Source organism: Formica exsecta, unplaced genomic scaffold (assembly GCF_003651465.1).
Source record: "Formica exsecta isolate Colony F162 unplaced genomic scaffold, ASM365146v1 scaffold1149, whole genome shotgun sequence".
NCBI classification, from domain to species: Eukaryota; Metazoa; Arthropoda; class Insecta; order Hymenoptera; family Formicidae; genus Formica; species Formica exsecta.
Genome location: NW_021848489.1, coordinates 113,264 through 137,405, shown reverse-complemented (window position 1 = coordinate 137,405; position 24,142 = coordinate 113,264). Strand labels below are relative to the sequence as shown.

The 24,142-nt window shown below is 32.6% G+C and overlaps 2 protein-coding genes and 1 long non-coding RNA gene across 4 annotated transcripts in view; 1 reads left to right on the top strand and 2 right to left on the bottom strand.

Moving 5' to 3' along the window:
• LOC115237524 (phosphoinositide 3-kinase adapter protein 1) overlaps positions 1-10,499 on the bottom strand; it is a 23,521-nt gene extending 13,022 nt beyond the window's left edge. The window contains exons 1-3 of the mRNA XM_029810623.1: positions 10,034-10,499; positions 9,652-9,849; positions 9,202-9,476 (exon numbers count right to left, since the gene is read on the bottom strand). Of these exons, the coding sequence (XP_029666483.1) occupies positions 9,202-9,476; positions 9,652-9,849; positions 10,034-10,461 (901 nt within the window). The 5' untranslated portion in view covers positions 10,462-10,499. The remainder of the gene's footprint in view (positions 1-9,201; positions 9,477-9,651; positions 9,850-10,033) is intronic.
• A 144-nt stretch (positions 10,500-10,643) lies between these two features.
• Positions 10,644-16,539, bottom strand: LOC115237533. The gene is made up of 3 exons (XR_003884356.1): positions 15,230-16,539; positions 12,350-12,403; positions 10,644-10,927 (listed from the first exon to the last, which is right to left on the bottom strand). It is a non-coding gene; the product is annotated as an uncharacterized LOC115237533 (long non-coding RNA).
• Positions 16,540-18,421: 1,882 nt separating this feature from the next.
• Positions 18,422-23,121, top strand: LOC115237514 (J domain-containing protein). 2 transcript variants are annotated; one of them, XM_029810601.1, is made up of 5 exons: positions 18,422-18,565; positions 19,633-19,854; positions 21,694-21,795; positions 21,914-22,030; positions 22,443-23,121. In XM_029810601.1, exons 2-5 carry the CDS (start codon positions 19,771-19,773, stop codon positions 22,665-22,667), a joined length of 528 nt encoding a protein of 175 aa, XP_029666461.1. In that variant the 5' UTR covers positions 18,422-18,565; positions 19,633-19,770; the 3' UTR covers positions 22,668-23,121. The 2 variants fall into 2 exon arrangements, with proteins under 2 accessions (XP_029666461.1, XP_029666470.1); XM_029810610.1 differs by lacking the exon at positions 18,422-18,565 and having other exon boundaries at positions 19,600-19,854.
• The last annotated feature ends 1,021 nt before the right edge of the window (positions 23,122-24,142 follow it).

Sequence of the window (24,142 nt, the reverse complement as noted above, 5' to 3'; positions counted from 1 at the left end):
GATATTTATTATAATTTTCATAATTTTATTTTATTTATATATAATAATAAATATATTCTTTCCAACTTATTACAAATATGTCTGTATAAACAATAATGCCACTTCAATCTCATTTATATTCAACCCATACATTGGTTTTGTATTTAATTAACATATTTATTCTGTATTGGATATATCAGAATACATATAGCTCTGACGTTTTTATAAAAAAAAAATAGTAAAAGATGCATTATAAATACACGCGAATTATCAAGAGTTAACATTTTATATTTTTATTATTTACTAAATATTATTAACTGTGTACAGAATGTTTTGCGATATTTATATGGAACTATGCTATACATTAATTTCATTTGTAATTAATTTATAATAACAGTATTTAAATTACTGTTTAACTTAAAGGCATGTTTCTACAAAGTCATTTTATTATACTTTTATTCTTAATTAAGCATTTAATTTTATTACAACGATCGATAAAGGTGAGATAATATTGAAAAATAATCACCAAAGTACTCGACGCTCCTTTTGGCATAATAATCTTCAGCTTTTATCCTCATTTTAATTTTGCTATTACAATTTCTATATGATTAATGTAATTTATTGATTTTATTCACTCATTTCGAAGCACTGAAAACAACATATCATCTACGATTGGAGTAAATATAATCACTCAATATGTGATTTATTCGATGACAAAAGACACTCACATCAAGAATAAAAATTAAAGTCGGTATAATCTTGATGAATAATTTTTTAATATAATAATACTATAAATATTGTTATAAATTTTTTAATACTATCTTAATGGACATATATCGAAAGTTGAACTCATCGAAATTACGCTGGTTTTTTTATTGATGCTATATATAAAAAAATTAATTAAAAAAATACGTATATATACACGGGAATGAAGAGCGTAAAACCGATCTCAAACGTGAGGCGCCGCAGGACTGAATAGACATTCCAGTGCTTCTCGGAGATGCACCGACCATCGCGCAATGCTAATGCCTGGCGCAGGCGCATCGCCAAGACGATATCGTTCGTAGAGAGAGATTTTTTGGATCCACATGGCGATCCATCGACTTTATTATTTATCATATTGCAATGAAGAAACAATAAAAAGTATTTTATAATTGTAAAACACTATAACAATTTAAAAAGAAAATTAGTTGTACAATTTTAATCGTACAATCTAATAAAATACAGTAACTTAGTAAGTAAAAGCTATGAGTTTTAAAGTTGTTTCCAATACAACATAAAAAGTCCATGTAATCATCTGTATTATCTATCGTGTAGATAAGAACGTGTCAACTGAGATTGAAACATCCCATAGCTAAATATAAATCGCATCTTTGGTATATCATATATTCTGTATGTTTGACTTTTTAAGATTTTTGCTTTATAAAGAAGTATATTATTAACAACTACTAACAGAGAGTTATTTACGATATAAAATTAAAATCTTCTATTTAGAGAATTTTAAATAACGATTGACTGATATAGTGGATTTTAGTTATCTATTCAAATAATATATCGCAACAAATATTATTCAAAGCAAGGAATGTAAAGAATGATATGATGATCTTTTATCATCTGTCTATCTTCATAACTTCTTAAAAACGGAGACCTGAAACAGAGGTCCTATTCACAGATGAATCGAAAGCCCGAATTTATGCGTCGCGGCTTTCAAAAGGCTTCGATTATTTACTACGGTTTTTTAACGCAGAATTCTACATTACTATATTAATGCGTTCATTTCTAATATACCCGTTGCATATATGTAGCGCCATGCATTTGATACAAAGAAATTAGACTGCCTCAATTAATCAGATTAGAGAGGAGGAGACTGAGTCACTCGGTAGACTCGAGGGACCGATTAGGGAATAATAATGGTCTTGAGGTCTATAAGAGCAGTTCTTGGTATCTTACACTCGAGATTATCTCCGTTACATTTGCATTACGTATCGTACACGGCTCATTGACGTGCTGAGATTCGGACGGGCAATGTTTCATCTTAAATTTGGCTTGAAAAGAAATTGACTTATTTAATTTTCCCATGCTTATTTAGATTTTATAAAATTATATTGCAATATAAAAACGTTTAAGACAATCTTTTTATTATACGCTATTTATAAAAAAAGAAATTCAGATTAATTAATAATTACGAAGGTACCATACTATGATTCTTTTATCATCTGTCTATCTTCATAACTTCTTAAAAACGGAGACCTGAAACAGAGGTCCTATTCACAGATGAATCGAAAGCCCGAATTTATGCGTCGCGGCTTTCAAAAGGCTTCGATTATTTACTACGGTTTTTTAACGCAGAATTCTACATTACTATATTAATGCGTTCATTTCTAATATACCCGTTGCATATATGTAGCGCCATGCATTTGATACAAAGAAATTAGACTGCCTCAATTAATCAGATTAGAGAGGAGGAGACTGAGTCACTCGGTAGACTCGAGGGACCGATTAGGGAATAATAATGGTCTTGAGGTCTATAAGAGCAGTTCTTGGTATCTTACACTCGAGATTATCTCCGTTACATTTGCATTACGTATCGTACACGGCTCATTGACGTGCTGAGATTCGGACGGGCAATGTTTCATCTTAAATTTGGCTTGAAAAGAAATTGACTTATTTAATTTTCCCATGCTTATTTAGATTTTATAAAATTATATTGCAATATAAAAACGTTTAAGACAATCTTTTTATTATACGTTATTTATAAAAAAAGAAATTCAGATTAATTAATAATTACGAAGGTACCATACTATGATATGCAAGCACAGATCAAAAGTATAGGCAGTAGAAATAATATTTTTATTTAACAAAAAAGTTGATTATATGATTTTTTTAACTGGCCATTTATAGTGTAGCTATCCTATCTTGTAATAAATCCAGGAAAAAACGATATAAACTAATGAATGCCGAAGCTATTTTTGTCGCGGAAAAGGCAATAAATATATATATTGTAGGAATGCAAAATGCGGATACGAAATCATATACGCCAACGCAGCGCGATGCATATAACCGTTGCATTCGGGGCATATGTGCTGTTTATAAATTTCTCGGAGGGACGAAAGAGACGATAACTCGGTGGCATTTATATATATAAGTTCCTCGGTTTCTCGGAAATCTCGACTGACAAGAGAATCATTAGTAGTTACGAAGAATAATGACCGATAAAATTTTCCCATTGAAACGCAAGCCTCGACTATATAGGGTATATCCCAGATACTAGATCGAGGCATCTTTTATACACAGATTCTTTGATTTGAAATAAATTTTTCATTAATAAAAACATCGAGAAACATGATTTCTAAGTTACAAGCAATTAATATCAAAAATGTTTTCGACAATTAAGTTTTAAAAATGCAAATGTGATGTGTGCATTTATATATTTAAAAAAAAATATATAATAAGATCTTTTAACTATTACAATTACTTTTTATTTTATATTTAATAGACTGGATTGAGCATTGCGAGATAAACAAAAGCGCGCCCGCTGTAGAAAGAGAGGTACTATATGGGAGGCTTATGTTTGTCCCTTTTTCTAGCATCTCATTGGTGATTTTCTATATGGAAAAAGACAAAATCACCAATGAGATGCTAGGAAAAAAAACAAAATAGGCCTCCTATATAGTATCTCCCTTTCTACAACGAGCGCGTGTTTGTCTATCGCCACGCTCAGTCCATTCTATATGTATGTCTATGGTGTGTATCAATAAATATATATATATATATATATATATATATATATATATATATATATAATATATTTAATTTTTATTTAATTTTTATTTATGGAGAAATAAATTTACAGATATTATCCAGAGAAACAAGCCACGTTAACCATTGTGGCGCCGGTTATATTTAGCTTGTAGGATCTTTGAAAAAGGATATGTAGTTAGAAATTCTAACACACAAGCTTACGGAGATTTAATCTTTCAATGAACTATGGTCCAATGATGCAGCAGAATCTGAGGAATAGCTTATTATTTTTTATTATGATTTTTGTGCTTATCAGATTTCTTCTTGTGTGTCAGAGGAATTCTTTCATAAAAATTATTTTAAAATTTGTTAAGGATTTTTATTGTGTACTATATGCGCAGAATATCACAAATCTAGCAAATTATTTTTCATTTATGAGTTTCTTGACAAATTTGGAGAGAGATTTAAGATTTTAAGAAAGAAATCTGTTTAGAATTTTAAAATATTTTTTTTCTTCTTTCCTTTTTGAGTTAGAATATGATGACTACTTATAGATAGACGATACAACTCCGCCATGCTATGAGATACACTGTGTAATCTTCCTTTAAACCAAATAGTGTTTCCTATCTATCGGCACGCATATCTTATTTTAAACTAGAAAGAATAAAGATATGCGTTTCCTTATCGATCGTTTCAGTCTTCGTTATACTTTCGCTGATGTAATAGAAAATCGTTGTATAAGTACCGAAATTAAATCGCGTCTCTCTCTCTCTCTCTCTCTTTGTCTCTCTAAATTGCATTTCTAAAAGGATTTTAACAAATCCTTCGATGATGGAATGAAATATGATGACATATCTCATTCATTCTCTCTTTTATTTGATGTTTAATATTAACATAAGATAAAAGATACTTTCCCCGGATTTTTTATGTCATAAAAACGTCATTTTAAAATAAAATTTTCTCTTGAGAATAAAAGATTAATTACATTATAATCAAGATAGACATGTCTTCAATAACTCGTAGAAAATATTGTTTTTCTCGACGTTTATCGAGATATATAGTTTGATGACAAATGTGACTTGATCGACTCGCGGACGATTGGAGGGATCGATAAGCGAACGAAAGTTATCGAAGAGTAACAGCGGATGCAACTTTTGGTTCGCTAATAAATCGTAGTTACCGGACATCGCGTATTGACCAATCAAAGCTCGTTTATATACTTGATGGTCGTTTCAACTCCGATCGCGCCTCTCGAATCCCTTTTCGAGCACGAATCTAAATTGACGTTCCAAATAAAGTGAATGCAACGTATATTCAGCAGAGAATTTTCCAATATTGCCGTTTCGATTCCAGAACATATTTTATTATAGATTTAATTGGTTTTTAATCCTTTTTGTCTTTGTACGCATGATTGTGACGATCCTGTTTCTAATTAAGATTTAAAAGAATTAGGATATAAATATTTTTACATATTTATGAAACATTACATTTCATTGATGCAATATTAATGTTTCTTGATCATTTTAATATCATGATTTATACTAATATTTATTAGCAGCAAATCTTTTATTAATATTATTTATAATTTTGCAAGTTGTGGATAGCATAATTATACAAGCTCTGATTGTTGGATAAATATTATTAAATATATATTTTTGGATAAGTTTTGAATAAATTTTTTTTTTTAATAAAAAGGTTAGCTCTCGTTCTGTTAACTTTGCTCTTTGACCATAATATTTGAAAATTCTTAAAATAATTTTTTTCATATATTAGAATTGAAAGATGTAAACAATTCGCAGCTTCAAGCAGTTTACGAAGACAGGAAGTTTCGCTTTCCTTGGGTTTCTGGACAAAATCTCGGAGAACGTAAACGTTTATAGTAGGGATAAATATCGAAGCAGAAAGATACTCTTTCTTTTCGTCCGGATGTTTTCGTCGGTCTTCGAACGTACGTATCGTCGTCATGATAATCTTTAGTAATTCGAACAAAATAGATCCGCAGATACAACAAATGGAACACAACTCAATATGCAGACTCAGACACTAATTGCATTAATTACACCGTTGCTATCCGAGCGGTTTAATTAACACAATTTTAGAACTCGAAGCTTGAGAGAAGAATTAATGATGATTAATTCCGTGAAGATGTGTTATCTGCCAATTTTATTATTCATACACGTACGGTAAAAAAACAAGATAAAAATAAAGACAAAAATAAACACGGAAAATTTTTCTTAAGACCGTGATATTATTTATCATCAAAATGTGCGCTATATAAAAGACAAAGGGTTATATTTAATTATTATATATTATAAATGTCTGATTAATTGATTGAGTCAAATTGTCTTTGAATTATTTTTGAAGCTTGATTTGTTATCATGTCGAAGAGATCGGTAAGACGCGATGCCTCCTGGAAGTTAACTGTCAGCGCCGGAAGCGTTAGATCTGCGCCGGGGTAACACCAGGAAGTACAACCGGTAAATAATATGAGGATAGAATCGAATATGCCGGCAGAATGCTTAATCTTGCGGTTACTGACCCCTCTGTCTTTCAATAGATTTATACGGCTCGTTTTATCGCTCAGCACATCCATTTTGTTGGATATCACACTACAAGTTGATCTTTGTAACACATATATAATGTACTTTCATAAATTTATGCAAATCAAGGCGTTGCGTAACTGGTTCTCTCGCTTATATATACTAGATTCGTTATTGATGGTATGATTGAGAGGAGTAAGATAACTCTATGTACATATATAAAAAAATAAATCGAAAACATATAATAAAATTTTTTGGTACAAGATTTTGTTAAAAAAGATCAATTTTAAAAATTGAGAAAATAATATTTTTGTAAATAATATTAAGTAAAATATTTTACGATAGTTGAAATTTTTTAATTGCAAAGTAAGATTGTCCTGCTTTCCTTCAGACGAAAAAAGAGAATTCACAGCATAGGGTCTTTTCTCCAGACGGAAAAAGAGAATTTACAGTATAGGGGAACGTATTCTTTCGATGAGGCCATAAGATGTACGCTAGTATAACCGTCTGTGACCTCGTGTCAACATATGGACGGATATTTCCGTTTCGTGTCGGCAACGACACACTATGCAATGCTTGCAACGGAAGACGCGTGAAAACACAGACATCCAGAAACGAATCTAAACTTTAGAAATACATTCGGTTATCTCTCTTTCACACCTTCTGTAAATAAACGGGTCTTTAGGAAAATAGATTAATTCTGGTTGTCATTTTTTTTAGTACATTCCAAGGAAAAAATTCTAAAAGTTAATTTTATTTTTCGTGCATAAAGATTCTCACTTTCTATGTTATCAAAAAGCAAATTAAAAGTAATATTTGATTTATAATTTGATGGGTAAATATATATAAATACTACTTCTCGACCGGATGTATTGATTTGACCCAATTATTAAATTAATTAATTGATACAATGGAGATACTTGTTTATCATAAGATATATAGATCGTTGTCTTATATTTATTTATACATATTTTATTGCCGGTAACATAAATGGAATCGCTATTTTTGCTTCTTGCAATCTACGTTTCATTTCCTGCTGTAATTAAAGAGCAGCCGGATGCTGGTCGAGGTCACATTTTCGTTGTTAAAAGCATGTGTGTTACACACTCGCTTTCTTAATTAAGAAATCGCTTGGTACATTACACATGTGTGAGGTATTATACCTCCCACATGTATACAAGCATATTTTATTATTAAATTTGGATGCAATTAAATTTAATAGAAATTTAAATAAATAATAAGGATTTTGATTTAAGATATTGCTGTGTTTAATAACTTGATTTACAAATAATTTGTTTGTTTACGATTTTTTATAAATTCTGGTGCTATTAACTTTTAGACATTTTTGTTAAGGAAGAATTGATTTTATATACACGTCAGAGGATCTTTTGTTGTCCATGTAACTGCTCACGTAACGTCGTAAATTTCAGGGTTTTATGGCCATATGTGTGTGTGTTCTATATGTATGTGTGTGTATATGCGAACACGATCGGAAAACGACGAAGTCGCTCGCCGAATACTAAAGGTTGTGAACTTCCGGAGCAGACCTCATCCGACCCACGTGCGCGTTCATCTGCGGACCGGTCCCTGATTTTATCTGTTACGCGATCACGAGAATGCCGGATATTCTTCATATTGTTTCTTCAGATTGTTTGTTTTAACTTTGATTCGGATTTTACAGGCGATTATGAGCGAATTGAAAACTAAAATAAAATAATTATAATAATATCGCGCGCGCGTATGTTAAATATTTATTTTTAAAAACTCTTAAGTTAAACAATCTCTTTAAGATTAAACAGATTTTTTGACCATACTGGTCAAGATTTATAAAAATAAAAATACATTTATAACGAGAGAAGGGGTGCATATTTTTTTTACAATAAAGAATATTCTCTTCTATAGAATAAATTTTAAGAACCAATTTTACAACTAAGAAACAATAATAGAGATCGTCTTTAAATTTTTTATTACATATAATTGAGTTTTTCAATCAATTTTAAGTTTTGTTTAAGATTAAGCATTGAGATTATCGACACTTGAATGATAAGATAATTTTTATAAGACTATTTTTCTTATTAATAGAAGCGAAATCTAATACGCTTGATCTTAAATTGAAAAAAAAAAAACTACAATTGATTAACAAACTTATATGTAATAAAAGACAATTTTATACTTTCCTCTCATAGATAGAGTACAATGCTTACAATTAGTTCTTTTCATATAAAAACTGCCTAATAAAAAGACGACAATCATCACTGCAATGCCACATAATTAAAGACAGAATGACCTGAAAGTATCATCCAAATGGAAATTGGCGAACAATCGATGCATTAAGATGATCGAAATTGTGTCGCAATGCTTCGACTTTTATAACATGCAGGCGTGATTCGTGCTTCATGCGGGCGTGCGATAGATGGGACGTGGGAATGCGAGAACTCTTCATTCGGAAGTGCACTCTCTTCTCGCCATAGAAATTATAATCACCGTCCGCGATGAATAAAACAATTCATACAACTCGCTCAATGATTTTCTCAACAATTTTGTGCCGTTTAAAAAATTGAATGCAAGTAAAAAAATATTTTTCATCAAAATTAAATTTGTCTGATATATGAGAATATATGAGATTGTGGATTAAAAAACCAAATTTTTTTGCGATGGCACATTATTATGATTCGAGACGAAAATAAATATCTTGTAAACAGATTTGAATTTGTCCAAGTGGTTTTAAATTTTTTATTTATGATTATTTCGGAAAAGCAGTATTTTTAAATTAAATCTATTGAAATTGGAGAATGATAATTTTTATTGAAATATTATTTGAATTGATAATTGAGGGCATATGAAGAATATATATCCCGTCAATACCATGCGATAGTTTAGCGAAAGCTTAATCAAAATCGATAAGAAAATCGAAATTGTTATATTAATCAATATTTTTTACCTTTATTAAATGAGCTCTTGTGTCTTCTCCGTCTAGTCCTATTACAATACGATTGTTTGCCTTCGTTGCATGGGGCACCATCAATATCGTCGACCGATACCGGAGCTGTCACTGTATCTGCTTCTAACAAATTCTTACATCCTCCCATTTGTTGTCGTCCAGGGATAGCGTTAGTAGATGTACTTGCTTCTTTTTCGAGAAAAGTGCCAATTGAGTGTCTTCTCCGGCAGGCGGTTGAACCAGTCGTAGGAAAAGTGGAGGAAAGATTGTAATATCTGGAAAAGAATTTTCCACAGTTTATTTCACAAGCAGATTATCTCTCCTCTCTCTTCTGTATTATAATTAAAAATATATATAATAAATAAAATTTGAAGCTTAATTATAAACATCTATAGTATATAAGTAATAAAAAATGTTTTTTGAATAGATAAAGATAATTTTTTTATTAACCTGGCATCGTCCACACCGAGGAAGACTTCTGCGGTATCGTCATCGTCGTTGCTGTTGTCATCGTTGTCATTATGATTCTTAGAATTGCCTGTTAGACCACAGTAAACCATATCATTGGACAGAAGCTCGCTGGCAGATTTCAGGACTCTCCTGCCTCGAGCAGGACGATGTCGATCTTTCTCGGAATGCGAATGCGACCTGCATCGATAAGACAATATATTTTTATTATTTATACCGCGTCTGATTCGGCTCTTGCAATTCTTTTTGCCAAAGAATTGCAATCCCGCAATTAAATAAATAAATAAAATTGCAGTTATATTTGAATTATATATCAATATCCTCAAAGGATTATATCCTCGTCAAAGTGCGACATTTTATTTACCTATGGGGCAAATATGGCGATGGTGGCGCAACGTCGGACGGCCTCGGATCTCCTTTGAGGAACTTTTGAGTTTTCTCGTGATCCGCGTTCGCGCTTACAGATCTAAAAAGATTCCGGAAGCTTCTCCTTTTGCCAGATTGGACCGCGCCATTCCGCGACAGCATCGGGACGCGCTCCTCCGTCGATGTCGACGTACCCGACACATTGCCGCGATTTTCGTGATGCATGCTGGACGTGGATTCCGAGATGACGATGCCACCTTGAGAGGAAGCCGCGCCCATCTTACTGCAGGCTCTCCGTCGAAATAAAGCGGACAAGCCGCTACTGTGATTTCTGGGCGACGTCGGGGATGTCAACGTCGTCGTCGTCTTCGGCGACGACGATGTCCCGCCGGACAGCGAGAAATATGACGGATTATCTGTGAACATGCGGATCGGACAGATCCAGGTCACACAGCTCGATTCACTGATTCGTTATTCTCTTCTATGTGCGTGTGTGTACGGCTCTTAGCGAAAAATTATTAAGCCGCACGTCCGTAATTTTTATACGGTTTTGCTACGGTAAATGCTAATTCGAAGCAAAAAAAGTCGCTGCCATATCTCCTTTTGCCAGATTGGACCGCGCCATTCCGCGACAGCATCGGGACGCGCTCCTCCGTCGATGTCGACGTACCCGACACATTGCCGCGATTTTCGTGATGCATGCTGGACGTGGATTCCGAGATGACGATGCCACCTTGAGAGGAAGCCGCGCCCATCTTACTGCAGGCTCTCCGTCGAAATAAAGCGGACAAGCCGCTACTGTGATTTCTGGGCGACGTCGGGGATGTCAACGTCGTCGTCGTCTTCGGCGACGACGATGTCCCGCCGGACAGCGAGAAATATGACGGATTATCTGTGAACATGCGGATCGGACAGATCCAGGTCACACGATTCACTGCTCGATTCACTGATTCGTTATTCTCTTCTATGTGCGTGTGTGTGCGGCTCTTAGCGAAAAATTATTAAGCCGCACGTCCGTAATTTTCATACGGTTTTGCTACGGTAAATGCTAATTCGAAGCAAAAAAAGTCGCTGCCATAAGAACTGCGCGAATCCCCATAAAATATGTTCATCATAATAATCCATTATTAACTTGTATAATTAATGTAAAAGTTGTATACAGTTGATATTAATTGAAAAGGACATTACTCGATCTCATTCTCATCGCGTTTAAACAATAACCGAAGGGAGGAAATGAACTGTTCAATTAGTCTAATTAATCACTTTTTGATGTTCCATCGAAAGTTCTGTCAAATTCAATCATCGATTTTTCCCGATTACATCAAGAAATAAAGATTTATCTAGATATTGGATGCTATCCGTGCATTATTTTTAACACGATTTTGCACTATGTTGTGACATAGGTAATTACAAAGAAGGAACGTTCTTCTAATCCGGAATTAAACGTCGTTCAACGTGACGTTGCTCTTATCACGTCTGTCACAGTTATCACATCCGCGTCCGCGTTATAGCCACGACGAGAGTAATAGAGGGTCTACCTGTGACTGTGGGAGCTGAATTACATTCATGGGACACCATGAACGAGCCTTACTACGATTACCATTGGATTCGACCATGGTGGGGGGATACACCGAACCGGACGTTGCATTGTTCCCCCACACCCGGTGAGCTGGCAGGAATACGTAGTAGCTGCACCGGAAATATACCACCTCGATTTGCAATATTCGCGCGCTCTTACTCCCCGGAAAAGGGCATTAATCGAATGTTCATATGAAATTTTATCTGTTATTTTTAATATTTGCATTATTGTTTGTTATTTCTCATTTGGAACTTCTCGATAATAGGATCGTCCATTGATGCTGTGTCAGCAAATTTTTTTCTTCGTATGTATAAATTGAATTACATTCAACTATCACATAAAAAAAAACTTTACAAATAATTCATCTTTAATTTAAAGTATTAAAATTGTATATTATATTGGATGAGAAAAATACCCGAATTTCTTATGTTCTAATTTAATTTTGATTCTTATCAGTGTACCTGTGCTTTTATTTAATTCTTATGTTATTATGTTATATGATATGTGAGTTTAAATCTGATACTAAATCAAATTACATTGTAAATTATGTGCTTGCGATTTTGTCCAACAAATGTTGCGGACAGGCTACTGTTTGTCTGCGAATGAAAATGAGAGATGTTAGAGACGCGTGATTATGCGTAAAAGGCGTGACTCGCGTACTGAATGTCGCACCGTTAAAATTTGTATGCGATCTTTACGATCTTTGCTGCAATTGGAAAAAAGTGAAAAACTCACCGACTGCCATGACGATCTTCTACGTAGAAACGTTCGGTTGGATGCCGCGAATACCTGCAATGTAAAATAAATTTATGTTATTCTACGTATGTATGATCTTTTCTTTCTCTTTTGATTCAGAAAATCATACGCGGGAAAATCTGCGAATGTCCGTCGGTGCTTTCATTCATTGCTGAAAATACGCGTGAATATTATATTTAGCACGGTGAGAGAGGCGCACATCGTCTCTCACGACCCGTTTACACTTACACGCAGAAGGGGGTGGAGAACGGAGAAATGGGGGTCGAGAGCGAACGCGACTCATTCACGTGTTATGCACGCGACATTATCACGTTGTTCTCTGCACGTCTCATCCGCTGCTGTTATGGACAATGATATCTATCACGTTGTTTTACATGAGGGAAATCTCTCCTTAACAAAGATTTTTTCCCATCCGTAAGTAGACCGTAATAATAAATAAACGTCGTTATATTTCGTAAATGTTTGAATCTACTTTTCCACGCAAAATAATTTTAAATGGAGGGAGCTACATGTTTTATCGAATACGTTTATTTCTTCCAATCTCTTTATTATAAAATTTGTAATTAAACTTTCGTGTTTTCAACGTGCATGCAATTTGGAGCAAAATTATAAAATTATATCTAGCGTTTAACGATGAAAAATTTAATTAACTTGAAATTTAATTTGATATTTTTTTTTATTATCAACCAATCGTTAGAACGAGTTTTTTTGTACGAAAAATTGTAATATAATTTTTCTTGAATTATATGTACATTAGGCTTATATGATAATTATTTTCCTTAATCCACGTAACTGTGATTGATGAGATTAACCGGGAATCTGTGCGTTTCTTCGAATTTAGTTCAGCGAATACGCGACAATTTTCTGCCCTCATAGTTGCTGCAACGATGGCGGTTACTATTTTCGTACAACTGGGAGAGCAGAACATGCCTGGTAGAGGCAGAGATATATAGAAAGAGAGAAAGAGAGAGAAAATGTGATAGGAAAGAGAGGGAAAAAGGGTGATCGTACTCATGAAAAGTCCATATACTCTTTCACCCAAATATGGAGCGACTAAAGAAAGAAAAAAAATGCTATACATTTTTTAAAATGCGATCTTTTTTTAAATTCTTAGGAAAAATATAATATAACACACTAAGAATTTATAAAAAATATAAAGTTATAAGAGTTATCAATTCAAGAAATATTGATGTAATATTGATTTTGTCTTTCAATTTGTTTGTTCTAACAAAGATAATTGAAAGAGAGATAATTTACTAATAACGAATTTGATTGAATGTACAAATCGCTCTCTGAAACATATTATATACATCTGGTACAAGGTTGTCGTATATAAATATATGTCGTATATAATAATTTACAATAGCATAAGTATATATATATAATTAAAATAATAAGATAATTAATGTTACGAGTTATTATTATTGTTATTTTATTAAATAACAATAACAATAATTTATCGTATTAATTATCTTACTGTTTTAATTACTTATGCTGTTGCAAATTTCTATGTTTGTTGTTGAATGGCTTTATTGCGCAGTTTATCCAACCAAATTCGTTATAAGTAAATGTGTTTATTAGATGAATGCGATGTATATATATCTTATAAACAAGAGACTTATCACGTGCAACGATGTATTTTATTTTGATTATTTTCTACGAGTCGTTTTGCACAAATGCCGCGAATAATTCTGCAGATTTGAAACTACGGTGTTCGTTCGACTTACAAAATAATTCTTAAAAATGCTAAAAATACATCATATATTTTGCAGAAGCTCGTATCGTATCGCGTCTATAGCTGAACGCGGTTTCTCGAACAAATCACGCATATTCGTGGCTATTAATAGAAGCCCGTTCCTGTGACCGTCGCGGAGGACTGCGCCGTGCCGCATCGCGCCCTGTAACTGCACCTGCACCGAGGTATGGTCCGATAAAAAGAAGCCTGTATCCGGTGGTGCACGTGCCCCCGTAAGCGCGCACATGTGCGGCACACGCTATATTCAGAATGTAGCGCGTTGTTCGAGAACCACATAAAGACGCGCTTTAGTTCCAGTATAATTGAGAAGTTTTTTCGACGACTCTGCTCCCCCGCTTGCTTGTTCTTTTCTTTCTTTTTTATCGCGCTTTTGACTAACACGTTTTGCGTTTTTATTATTATTTTTCAAATTCTCAAATATTTTTCGGTAATTTTTCAATCATAAGATAAGTTAACTTGATAGCGCCAGAAAATATTTATGGTTTTTATGGCGATCTGTGTTTAGACAAGGAAATAAAGAGTGTATAAAGAGCCAAGGAAAAGATTTTTAAAAAATTTTGCACTTAATTCATGTATTTTTGATTTGCAGATTGTCTATTTTTAATTTTTATATTCAGCAATTAAAAGTTTATATTGTTTTTATTTCTTAATTTTATTTTATATTAAATATAAAAAATGAATTTTTTAAATTTTATAAAGGAAACTGATTGTGAGTTACATTAAATAAATAAATTTAAAATATAATTGTTCCTGATTTACATATTGCAATTGATGTTCAAGAACAAAAAAAATGAAAAGTTTTTTTGGTACAAACTGTATATAAATTGACTTATTAAAAATACATTATATGCAGACTATTTTATTACTAATAAAATATTCGATCAAGTTATTCTTTTACACTTTACAAGTGTTCTAAATATATTTATTGCTGAAATATAAAGTAGAAGTTGATATATATATATATATATATATCGAAATTAGATTTTTGTAAAATAAACTTCTTTCTATGATAAAAACTAAATTAAAAACATATCAGAAAGTATTAATATGCAAATACAAATTTTTAAATTAATTTGTTTATCTCATGTGACTTGCAAACTCACCTTCAGTACTTTGTTGTTAATATTGCTTGCATTAGATGATTTTTGTTCTTTTTTATGCTTGAAATCTTCTAAATTAAGATCTCGAAAGAGAAGAGGTTTGTAACAACAAGCCACATCATTTCAACATTATGAAATAAATGACGAGTACTTTTCTATTACTTGTGAAAAATCGCCAATTCTTATTTTTACTTCTTCTTTTCTTTCTTCTTCTGAATTATACGTGAAATATAATATTAATATTTGCACAGCTCATCTTTTTTTTATAATCTTTAATCACTTTAAGCATTTTCATATCTAAATATTCAAGATTTCCAATAATTATTTATTTATATCAAATGTTTCAGTGTGAACGAATTACAGGTTTGACTCATTGCCAGTCTCATTCGTTGATTATGATGAGCAATATTCGAATTCAAGAATGTGATTCAGTAATCGAGATAATCGATGATTGCTTCAAAATTTCATTAAATGCTTTTTCTGCCTAATAACGTACGATTGGTATAAGAAAATAACTTAGATAATTTTCCATTTATTTTAATCATATCATTAGATATATTCACATTTGCTTGACATTTAATTATAATCAATTGCGTTCCACGAAACCAGCGATGGCAATCAATCACATCGATCATTCCGATCTCAATGCCGTCACACTTGATCAGGAAGTAAACGTTAAGATTGCAGCTTTTTCTTCTTCTTCACGTTTCATACACTCTATAGTTATCTCTGTTGTACCCATTTCGCAAAGGAAAGCTCACTAAGGAACGAAATCGCGTAGTCTTTCTCGTAGCTTCCCAGTCAACGTTTAATGTTAGATTTCGCGAACTTCGTCAGGGTCATGCTCGGTCAGGGATTATGCACGGGTACGACGCAACACTTCATGAAGCACTGACAAGCCAGACCTGGAGGGAGCCTCATCGGCGGCGCTACCATATGATCGTTTCTATGCTCTCCTTCTCTTCTCTACTACCACCACCCACGCATCTGGCAGTCGCACGAAGAAACGCCCATGTATGCTTCGTAACGAAATGTTATTTCGGGATAGACAAGGACGGCTAAGTGTTGGGATGCCGAAGGACGACTCGTTAACGATAAAGAAAAGCGGACTCACGTGCGTTCTTCTTGACCCTCGATTTTTTTCTCTCGCTTAATAGGAAGATTTGTCTTATTTGTTCGCTCGACATTCAATTTATACATATCGTAGGACACATGGAAAATTAAGAAATATTGATTAAAAAATTAATCTTTTATCCTTTTGGAAAATTGGTAAAATGAACGATGATAAAAACGATTAAGTGATAGAGAAAAATGGATTTATATTCTTCTTAACTCTCACGTGTGAACTTTTTCTTTGCATTGCATGCGTTTCTAATAAAGATTCCATAACATTTCTTCTAAAAAAATATCAATAAAATCGAGTATAAATATTTTTTTGATTTCTTGCAGATATCAAAAATGTACAGTGCGAGTATTTAGCAATCTCTGTTGAGGTAGTTCCGCGCGTGCACGCTGCGTGTCTGTCACGCATATGCGTGCGGAAACGGAGCGGAGCATGTGTTTCCTGCCCGTGAGCGTACGTATGTTCTCCAGCGGTGAAAGGGTTCGATCCTTTCGACACGTGTCTCGTAAAACTCTTCGAGTAATTACCGTATCGTGACAGTCAGTGATTGCTTCTTCATTTTGACCGCAACGAAAGGAATAAAACGTCTATAGTTTAACAAGATTTTAACTTTGATAGAATGTCGATCTATGAGATCATGCGTATTGTCGAGAAATCTTGAAGCGAGATAAATAAAACATTATTTTTTAATCAATGACACACTTTCTTTAATGAACTTTTCGAGTAATTACCGTATCGTGACAGTCAGTGATTGCTTCTTCATTTTGACCGCAACGAAAGGAATAAAACGTCTATAGTTTAACAAGATTTTAACTTTGATAGAATGTCGATCTTATTTATCTCTTGAAGCGAGATAAATAAAACATTATTTTTTAATCAATGACACACTTTCTTTAATGAACAATATTTTTCGCAATTTTATTGTGAATTTTTGTTTATACCATCTAGTGCAGAAATTGAAGATTAAAAAATCGTACACGATGGGAAATGTTAAAAATATTTTTTCAGATTCAACGGTTTTACTCGCAGGAAAATTTACAAGCTAGTTGCATAAAACAGGTTTTGTAGTATAGGTACTGTAGATGCTGACATGTGTCTAAAACGACTATACGTCTTTTTGACAGATTGTTGATTGGTGCGATGTTAGTATTTTTTTTCTTTATGGGACATGCTAGCAGTGCATTGAATTTTTAGAACGGTTATTTCCGAGAATTTACAGTAAATTATACAAAAGTATTCGCGGATATCTTTTTATATAAATTTTTTGATTAAAATGAATATACTACATTAATTAAAGCTTTTGATTACACAAATTTATATAAATTTTATAAACAATATCTATTTTTTTATATAATAAAAATATATATTTAAATAATATATTGAAGAGCTAACGTTAATGATTTATTCATCAACATTAAAAAAATATTTGATATTGATTTCTATAATCCATATTAAATAAAATCATTATTTTATTTGATATATTATGACTTAAATTTGATCTATATATGTTTATAATGTAATATTTTTCGGTACTTTTCATTTGTTATATGTGATCCGTAAAATTGCTCAATTCTGTTATTTACGTCATCGCCTGTAGACAATATGGTGCGCAAGAGAGTTAAAACAGTGGCATCAACAGTTGTAAACGAAAGTGCCGGTGATCATTATCTGTCGTCCCCCCGTAGAAGCAAGAAGAATACGTAATTGATTTATACATTCATTCACGTTTTGATGTCTCTCTTGTTCGTTCTTTCTTGTAATTCTTTAAAAGATTTGAATTTCTAATCAAATCTGCCTCTTCACCATCGTGACAAATAATCTTTATTATCTCGCAAATTAAATTTTTTAAGTATAATGGACAACCTTAAATCTTTTTATCTCAAATGGCAAAAATGCGAGAAAAGCAGAGATGATTAATATTTCTATCATCATTAATTCATATGTGCTTAATAAAATCCATTTTTCGAAAAATACTAATAAATGAAGACATCTCGCTCGATCGGTAAAGCTGTGAGATAAAATGATTCAAGGTTGTTTAACCGCGAGTGAAAGCCACGAGTCTCTGGAATCTCGCGTCAGCAAAGACGTAGATGCGTTGAACTCAATATCGCATAGTGCTCTTTACGACACGTACGACAGCGCGTTCTAAAAAGAAACGCTGTGTAATCTCGCGAAAGAACTGTTAGAAACATACGCGGGATTAAATCTTTGTTCTCGTAAGTGCTTCTTCCATATGCGTCTACCCAAAAGAAAAGAGCGATTTCACAATAACAGCCGTTGTGATCTTGAAAGCGATTTCAATCGTTAAAAATCTCGCAGTGATAACGACGCATTCCATGTTATATAATGGAACGAATGTATGCATCTCGTTGTGTGCTATTGATACCATTCTATTGGCAGAGTAATTGCGGGTCTGTGTCGAGTTTGTTTGACACTTAAAATTAGTTTTAAATAATTGTGCATTGACAAATCTAGCTTTTTTAGTTTAAACAGCTTCAACTAATACAAAATAAGATAGTAAAATCATCCTTATTAATCTTCTTTTATACTATAGATTCTTATTATATTCTATCAAGCGACGCGGTAGCGTCGCGACGCCAAGTATATTATTATATTCTTATTATATTCTAGGCAAACTAAAGCTCTTTCCAAGTTCCCTTTCACTCATATCAATATCATAATCACTTTGGCAATATAATAAAACTAACAGCAACTATATTGTAATTTAATTGATGAATCGCACTTCAAACTTCTTAACGAATATAATTGTGGAATAAAAATTTTGCATTATATTTCTCAAGTTTAAAAAAGGCAAGATTGGGATATACATATATTAAAAAAGAGATTTTGTACAATTTTTTTCTTTTTCTCTTTCATATAATCTCTTCTCATTTCTACAGAGACGAATGTGAGAGATTTACTCGTTTGAAATTTAATTAAAAACAAAATTTTCGATCTAAAGAACACGAGATTAATTTGTTAGAAACTGTGTAAATTATATCAAGATTCTAGAAATATGTGTGTATATATGTAGCCCCTTTACGACGCACGACACAAGGGGCGCAAGAGGGTATAAGCCGCAAGTCGCAACTGCGCAACGGTGCAAACTGTGCCTTTTGCGAAAGGGGGTGCGGGCTCGGGATTGCGAGTACGCAGTCGCGCGGGATTCCCCGGGAATCGGGTCTTTCCGGGTCTGCGACACGGTTTTCCCTTTACTCGGCTCACTTTGGTGCTCGTCATAGTCGGCGACGTTACTACTGACAGATTCATTCACTCGCAACAGGTGACAGACGATCTCGATCAACTCGGTTAGGAGCGACGGAAGTTTGGAAAACGAGCAGCTATTTTTCGCGTCCGATAAATTCGGTAAGGGAAAGTCAGGAAGGGAGTGTGCTAAGGGTTGCGAAAGGAGAGTCGCGAAATGAGTGTCGAGGACGCCATCAATTACTCGCCCAGCGAGGAGGAGGACTATTACGCGCTGTTATCCTGCGACGAGTCTTCCACGGTAAGACACAACACGTTGCAACGTATTTATTGCATTTCACGACCTGAAATTCGTATTTCCATTGCTGATTAATTATTGAATGTAATGTAATATTTGAGTTTCTTTTGTGTCCACATTTGACACATCCATCATATTAAAAAAGGGAACCTTAAAATCAGAGAGCCACATTTTATTTAGGATTAAATATGCGGCAAAAATATCAAACTAAATTTTGTGAAAGTTGGAAATATATCTTCTATTTTCCTAAAGGTTCTCTCTGTGTTGTGTCTATTGAAATCAATTTAGAATTATAAAATCTTTGTCCTTTTCTCTGGCCGCGGTTTTTGTTATCTTGCGAAAAATATTCGCTCCTAAGCTATTCGCGTTAGATCGCGAATGTTCTTAGATAATTAAGTATTTTTATTTGTATGTTTTTTTATACAATATATTACAAAGATTTATAATTAATGTAGAATAAAGATAAAAGCAGGAAATTTATTTTAAGTTGAATAGTGTTTATCATGAATACATTATTACTTTTGACGAGTCATGTATATATATATAGTCAACGCCCGGTCAAGCGTGTTTGAAATATTTATAAAATATTCGAGAAATAAATGCATCGCGAAAAATATAATTACAAGATAAAAGTCAAATATCTTATTTATCAAAGTCAATATTAGATCAATATAATAGATGATATGGAGCAATAATAGATGAGATAATAGATGAAATATTTTTTTATCATTATTGTACAATTAGGCAAAGCTATTTTGCTTATGTATCACTATTAATTTAAATTTAATTTTTCACCATCATTTTTCATTGTGTATTTCATCACGATATCATTTTAATTAATTAATCAAGTTAATATCGTTAAAATATAAAATTCATAAGCGATAATCTTTGTAAAAAATTTAATTGTTCCGATATGTTTTAATTGAGACTTTTATCGATATACATGTACAAAACTAATTTTCCGCACTGACATAATTTAATTAAACGTCGAATTGCTTCCGTAATAATTAGATCCTAGAGGGAAAGTGCAATTTAAATTCTCAATTAATTGAATATTCGATCAACACAATTAGATGTAGTCTCATCTGCTTCTAGTTTATGATATGCTAAATTCTCGAATTAAGCAACCATATTTCTGCTGTAATCAAATCACATTTTTCATTGTGCGTGAGGTTGTATTGATTCTTTGAAACAAATTTGTTATTATTTCATATGCAATGCAATAAGATATTAACGAGAGAAATAGAGAGAGAGAGAAACATATGCGATAATTTTTATTTTTATTATGATATCACCATAATTCGTATATATTAAAAATAAGTTACAAATTTTGAAAAATTCGTAATAAATATTTGATTACTCTTGTTATTCTTTATCAGTACATAATGTAATAGATATTAGAAATTTTAATAGAGATATACAATGAAAAGGTCGTTTGCCTCTCAATTTTTTAGTTTATGTTTTGCTAGAATTATCTCTTAGCGTCTTGATAAAAATTCCGACTCCGGTTGATAAATTACATCAGTATGTTCATGACATCTTGTTTCCGTCGGCGAATGATACTACGAATGTGATTTTGCGGCAGACAGCCGAGATATCTAAATGCAATAAATATCGAATACGTCATAAATATCGAAGTATTACAGAAAAAGGAAAATAATCTTATTTCAAGAATTAAATTGATTCTGTTTTAGTGAAATAAATTTCACATTTTTCTAATTTAATATTTTATTTATGACATATATTTGAAAGAAAACAAACAATTATTACGATTAGATTAATTTCTTTTCGTGTATTATTGAATCATGTCGTAGACGATCCCTGTTTAATTTTAAAAATTAGATCGAGCAGATTACGGCGGAGTATAAGGTATTAGCTCTTCAGTATCATCCGGACAAGAACGACGGTGACAAAGAGGCCGAAAAAAAATTTCAACAATTAAAGGTGCGTCTTCTACACATAGAGGAAAGTCGATCAATGTTATTAATTTGTAATTGAAATAGATTGTTTACGTTTTTTGAATATTGAATAAATGTGCTCTGATGCGCTATTTATATTATAGTATGCAAAAGAGGTTTTATGTGATCCTGAAAAAAGGAGCAATTATGACAAATGGCGGAATAGTGGTATCAAGATTAGTTACAAGCAATGGGTCGGCATGAAGGAACATGTACAGCAGGTGAGGTGTAATAATTTTGCAATTGATGCAATTAATGTCCATTTTGGACAATACGCTTTAGTTCATTACAATAAAAAATATGTAGTTTATTCTTACATTAGAATAAATCAAATTTTTTGAATGCCATTTATAAATTTATAATTTTAAACAACTATTTCAAGATCTATTTTCACTGAAAGCATAAAATATTTGTAAATTAAATTTGGCTATTTATTAATGAAGATTATTTATGCTTTATTTAAGAGACTTCAGAAAAAAAATTAAATAATATCAAAGATTCTAAAATCAATATATAGGATGCTTTTTATATAGCGCATTGATTCTTTGAGTTTTTGATCAATTTTGTTTTTTATTATTTATGATAATAAAAAATAATCTTTAATTAATATTGCGAATCTTCTTCTGTTCACAGACTATGCACTGGAGCACACCGAAGACAAAGGACAGAATGCTGCCGGATACGACTGGAGAGACAGGTGGTTCACCGGCTCACCTCAAAGGTCATCCCACAAATGTTCATAGAAGGGCTTCAGAGGGTGGAGCCACTAATCTCTATTATCGTTCGGGTCATGGAGTTCCATTCGACTATCAGGAACCGAACGAGGTCGTCAGTAAGTTTCGCAATTATGAGATTTAAAAGAGATCCCGAACTTAATTCTCATCGGTACCGACTTTATTATACCGGATGTCCTTATGGAAACAAGAAAATGTTGTACTAGATAAAAATATCTACCTGTATACAAGTGTATAGGGCGTTGGTTAGATTACGTTAGCATACACGTATCAAAATAATTGTACGAAAGAAATTTCATTGTTTGAATTTTATCGCTTATCGAGCGATCATTAACATTTTTTTTTCGATCTTATTTACACCCAATATTGCACAGAAATTTTAATTAAGGACGATCCGTTATCGTTAGATTTTTTTGGAAAATAATCAAAATGATCGTAAACATTTATCTGACAAAATTCTGTGGAAATAAAAGGTATGTTCGTTCTCTATTTTCAATCATAGATATGTATTTCGGGCGACCTGTTTTTTCGTTGTTCAGGATGCATGCCAATTTGATCCAACAAACGACTCTGTACACCAATACGTGCCGTTATCGTTAGATTTTTTTGTAAAATAATCAAAATGATCGTAAACATTTATCTGACAAAATTCTGTGGAAATAAAAGGTATGTTCGTTCTCTATTTTCAATCATAGATATGTATTTCGACTTGTTTTTTCGTTGTTCAGGATGCATGCCAATTTGATCCAACAAACGACTCTGTACACCAATACGTGCTCGCGCGATCGCGCGTATACGTATGTGTCGCCTTCAGATTTATATTTTGTTATACTATACTAAGCACGACGGGAGAGGAAAGGATTGAGGAAAGCTAAAGGACGTTTGATATTATTTAAGCTCTCTCTCTCTCTCTAAAATAACTCTTGAATAATGTCTCTTGAATAACGTCCGATTGGACCAGTTGTGAATATTATATTCGAGAAATCGAGTCTCTCGATCGCGCATTCCATGTATGTCTCTTGATCTTATAAAATGTTTAGCGACAAAGGTTAAATGATGTAGTATTGACGGGGGCTGTATAGTTATCTGTGATTCCGACGAATGAATTTTCCACTAGAGATTAACTGGTCGTTTCAACCGTATAAACACTTTAGAACGAAATACTCAAGTATTTGTTCAATGAAACTGTCGAGTTTGCATGTATATTATAGACAAGAACGGTATCTCCGATAAAATCCAAGCATTAATCAAGTATAAATGCTTTTATTTGAAAAATCAGGTAGTTGACCGTGGTTTTCAACACGAGTAACTTGCAACGATAGAGAGATACACGTGTTTTCTAAAAATATCGAATTTATACGTACATATCTATAATACGTCGAAATGAATGGTGGTAGAATTGAAAATGATTAAATCAGGATCTCGGAAGAACGTTGAAAACACCGGATTTACTAAATACGATGTTTTAAATAGAAATACATAAATATATAATCCTAAAACTCTCTCTATTAAAATGTAAAATATAAAAAGAAAATTAGTAGTTTATATTATAAACTGTTATATTTAATGTAATAGCTATATATTAGTATATATATATAT